We start from the raw sequence: 4,746 nt of genomic DNA, 5'->3' as shown, positions 1-4,746 counted from the left end.
TGTGTGTGTGTGTGTGTGTGTGTGTGTGTGTGTGTGTGTGTGTTTGATGGGCAGCCAGGTGGAAGCAGAGTACAGTCGGTGGATTAATTACAAAGAAAATGAGGAGTTTTTAAATTTTGGGATTTTGAAGGTATCATTATGACATCACAGAGAAATTCCAAAACTCTTTCTCATTGAAAAGAATGTTTCAAGTCTCCTTTCTCTCCACCACAAGAAAATGTTCTTGTCAAGGATAAGGCCAGTCGATATTTACAACGGCTTGAAATCTAAAATCCCCAGTTGAGTTTTACTTTAGTTTCTGACTCTCCCTGGAGCTGCAGCATTTGACAGGGAAGGGAAAAAAAATCACAGCCTCAAGGTTCAATTAGTACCTGTGAATTTAAAGCCCAGATGAGTCGTTAAGGGGAAAAAAAATAAATCACACGGAACAATCTTCTCATGCAAATATGAAAATCAGATTCGCCCCTCATACAAAGCAACAAAAGAACACTGAACAAAATGGATTCTTTTAAAATGCTGCATTAATCGTGTAGACCGAGGAACTATTTTTGTCCTAGTTTTTATTTGATCCCAACCTGGGATGAACCAGCGTGGTTGTAGGAGTTCAATCATAACGTTGCAAACTGTTGGGCCATCCGTTGCCTGGATTATATGGGATTACGTACTGTCCATTCCTAGATGGAACATTATGGATTAGCTCTGGACTAGTAATCCAGCAGGGAATACCATCTTTTGGTTGTGGATATGTCCACCGCTAAAGATGGTCAAGATGGTCAGCCTGTGAGTTTTTTTGTTTTGTTTTGTTTTTTTTTTACTGGAAAAGTCACAGATTTAAATCCCTGCATTGGTTTGTATCCATCCAACTTTTCAATGCTCATACACACAATGCTGCATTTTTGGTGGCTTGGATTTTCGTAGCTCAGTCAGAGCCAGATCACCAAGTGTCATGCTTTGGGGAAAACTAGGGAAATAATGCAACACGCACTCAATTTGGTTCTTCCACTATTCATTCTGTTCGGTACCACTGAGGAATAGAGAGAAGTGCCCGATCCAGAAATATCCATAGTGTGCCGAAAATTGCCTCTCCTTGCTGTTGAAAGCGTGATGTCAAGTGACATGAATCGCGAGGGATACGTCACTTCAAAACTGCGAATCACGCCTTTGCGTTTCTGCTGCATGTGGACCGTGAAGCTTGTTAGGAGGTTCTCACACACAGCAGATTACACGTAAGGTTAATAGGGCTTTGAATCCATTTCAGTCTTATGTTGTGTGACTCTGGCCAGCTGACAGTAGGAGTCTGACACGAGCCCCTGACCTTCTGATGCACTTAAATGCTCAGTACGTTCGTAAGAAAGAGGGATTGCATGAACTCATTGCAGCTACTCCAAGTGCTTTAATGCCCTCTCTTCCTTCCTACCAATGATCTCGCATCAGGGGCAAGTGGGGCTTCCGTATTTTGCTGAAGGACCCTTTGTCATGGTCACAGTCGTAGGGAGTTGAACCCACAACCTTGGAGGGGTCGGGGGTTGGGAGGTGACCACTCATCCACCTAAGCCACTTTGCCTGTATTTGTGTGAGATAATTAATTTTTGTAAATCAACATGGTAACATGTCAGAGATTTAGGAGACACGCATTCTCCATGTGAAAAGACAGAATTTAATTGTAATAAATGACAATAAACGTCACAGTACAACAAGACAAATGCGAAGTACACTGCAAAGAAACGGCGGGTTGAATTGACTCCATTTTACTTTGTCAATTGGCTACGCATGGTAAAGTCATCTGGATTTACATCACATTTTTAAGAAGATGTACTGTATAATCTATTCTAAAAAAAATGTATCTAAATCCAGGCGATCTTGACAAAATAAAGTTGAGTACATTCAACCCACCATTTTTTTCACCAGTGTATTTATGTTCATAACAGATTAGATGTATACCATTGTAAAAATCTAAAAAAAAAACATCCCCACAAAGACATAACGGTCGATTAGATGTATACCATTGTAAAAATCTAAAAAAAACAACAAAAACAACATCCCCACAAAGACATAACAGTCTTATTTTTTTTTCTTTGTATGTTCTTAGTATAATGACACGACACTTACAAATTGTGCCAAAAAGCCGTGACGTACATTACACAAACTGAAAAAACATCTTTTCAGCATTGCACAGACTGGAAAGCATACAAATAGACAACAAGAGGCACAACATGATTTGGCATGTTTGTTTCTATTTTCAAATTGTTGTTTCACATCAACATTCTGCGGGTCAAAACACATCAACAAACTACATTGCAGTGTGGACTTGGCATCAGAATGATACAGAACGCGTTTTAACACCGGTGTAGCAAATGTGCAAAAAAATGTTTCGCCTCTCACTCTGCCACACCTTACAACGCGTGAGCGTGAGATTTCTTGTGATTTTCAAGATATTGTGGATTCAACCAGGCCCAAAAATAAACCGAGCCAGGAGCTCATGCATGGATTGGAGGATGAAGATGACAAGAACCGACAGATGGAAATATAAAAATGTCTTTTTGAATTGGCAACTACGAAAAATGTCCTCAGAATGCCCCGAAAAGAACGAAGAAAATGAGTGTGCCTGACATAACCGTAAAGAGAGAGTAGAATGATCAGTTTTTTTATCAAGTTCATCATCACATTCATCAATCTAACGCACCAAAATCCACCCACAAGCTTGGATGATGCAATAGGCACTGTCCTTATTTGTGACGCTAAGGTGACCACGTTGCACCTGCAAGACATTAGAAGTATGAATATAACATGCAGGTCGAAAGGTTCCATATAACGCAGTCAGAGAGAGGAGAAAAAAAAAAACGATTTTGTACTTCTCGTTGCTTTTCTTTGTCTTTCATCACCTTGCTGCCCTCAGCCTCTTGATATTCCTCCCCATCCTTGTAACGTTTTTGCAACATCTCACCGTGATTGACAATGTCTCTTGAGAACTCTTACCTCCTTTTAAACGGCTCAGTTGTGGGCTAACGTTAAAACACTAAAACATTGCATTCCGATTGCTGGTTTGCGCCAGGAAACCCTTTAAGGAATAAAAAAATGTTTGCTTTCCAAATATCACATATGACAACGCACATCGTTTGCAGCACAGTCGATTCCCCCATTTTGTTAGCTATTACTGGAGTACAATGCATGGCGAAAAATATCCTTCTCAGGGGCTGTGACTCATTCCAGCTGGGGGGACAAAAACTAGATGACACCTTGTGACTACAGTTCGAGAAAGCTATGTGAAGCAGTGCTTCACATACCTCCCATGGGACCTAACTGTTAATTAATGTCTTAATCAAGCAGAGGTTAGTCTGCGGTGGATATGAAAAGGCTACGCGCCCCTTTAAAAAATGCAAAATTGTTCTGAAACATCTCGTCCCTGTTCCAGCTGAAGAAATCAGGCCCCTCCCATAATGCTGCCAACACCGCACTTCGGTGTCAGCATGGTGTTCTTTTGGTGATGCGCACAGTTGTGTTTGGGCCAAACATAGCTTTTACAATTATTGCCTAAAAAGTTCAACTTTGTTGTCATTGGACCGTCACAAAATTTCCCAACTTTTTGGGGGAAAACATGATTGCGGTTGTTTATTTGTACTTCCCCTCTCGGAAGGACAAAAAAAACCAGCAGCGTTTACATGGGTCTTTTAATGGTCGAAGAAGTTTTGAAATTATTTATCTTTGTCTTGTTTGATATCATAAATGTCATTTGAACAGGGGTGTGTCGACTTTTTCGATCCACTTTACTCCATTTATTTTCCCCTTACTGACACAAATTGGGGAACTTGGAAAAGCTTGAGGAAAGGTCATTAAGGCTGAATTATGCTAATAGGGTTATAATTACATCCTTAAAGAGACATTCCAAAACCTTCCAAATCCCCCAGACTACAACAAGTATTGTTGAAAGTGGAGATCAACTTTGCAGGCTCTTTCATTTTCACTTCCTGTGAGCGGAATGGCTGCAAAGATACTTGCTTTCCTAAACACTCATAATATCACTGCCACCGAGAGTTGTTTCAACAAGATTTTTAGTACCAATGGTAACGAGCGCAGATGGAATACTAACTTTTTGTTTTTCAAAAGGCTGAAACTTTCCGCCCCCCCCTTTCCGCCCTCCTATTCCTCAAACGCTCCATCTGTCACTTGGAGCTCCGGCTATGTTTACTACAAGGCTCCCCAGGGTACTTGGTGGCTCCACCATAAACCTCCACTGCACGTTCAGTCCAAGGAGCCACGCCGCCCTGGGTCACCGTTCCACACCGAGCCAAACTGGCCACCTGGTCGGCGGACAGGACTCGGTCCCAAAGACCCATCTGGGACAACTCTCCAACTAAAGCTTGAGTTGAATCAAAGCCTCCACCCAGGGAATCCTAGGGTGCAAAAAAAGGAGTGCTTTTAGATGCACATTTCAGAGCCTTGCTGACCCCAAAAACACATTTACACTCACGAGCTCAGATCCTTCCTCTTGAATTCACCTTATTGAACACGCTTACAACCTATTCATTCGGTCCCAAGACAGTTACCTGCTCTTGACCAAGGACTAGCACTCCTCCAGGTCTAATTTCATGACCAGCTGCCAGGCCGTGGCCTTCTCCCCTCAATTTCCCGCCCTGGTAGGCCTGCCAGTCGCCTCCTTTCTGGTTCCAGCTCACACATATGTGTTGCCAGTTGCCTCGAGAAAGGTTCAGAGGTAGCCGGGCCACCTAACAGGTAGCAAGCAGAAGC

General features: G+C 42.2%; 1 protein-coding gene across 3 annotated transcripts in view; it reads right to left on the bottom strand.

Annotated features, from left to right (window-relative positions):
- Window positions 1-3,142: 3,142 nt before the first annotated feature.
- Window positions 3,143-4,746, bottom strand: part of nptxra (neuronal pentraxin receptor a) — a 9,533-nt gene continuing 7,929 nt past the window's right edge. For all 3 annotated transcript variants that reach the window (XM_019877376.1, XM_019877377.1, XM_019877375.1), the window contains exons 5-6: window positions 4,545-4,724; window positions 3,143-4,391 (exon numbers count right to left, since the gene is read on the bottom strand). In XM_019877376.1, coding sequence (XP_019732935.1) covers window positions 4,161-4,391; window positions 4,545-4,724 — 411 coding nt within the window. In that variant the 3' untranslated portion in view covers window positions 3,143-4,160. The remainder of the gene's footprint in view (window positions 4,392-4,544; window positions 4,725-4,746) is intronic.

The sequence above is a fragment of the Hippocampus comes genome, unplaced genomic scaffold (assembly GCF_001891065.2).
Source record: "Hippocampus comes isolate QL1 unplaced genomic scaffold, H_comes_QL1_v1.1 scaffold193, whole genome shotgun sequence".
NCBI classification, from domain to species: Eukaryota; Metazoa; Chordata; class Actinopteri; order Syngnathiformes; family Syngnathidae; genus Hippocampus; species Hippocampus comes.
Note: the sequence above shows the minus strand (reverse complement) of the source record. Positions and strands in the feature narration are given on the sequence as shown.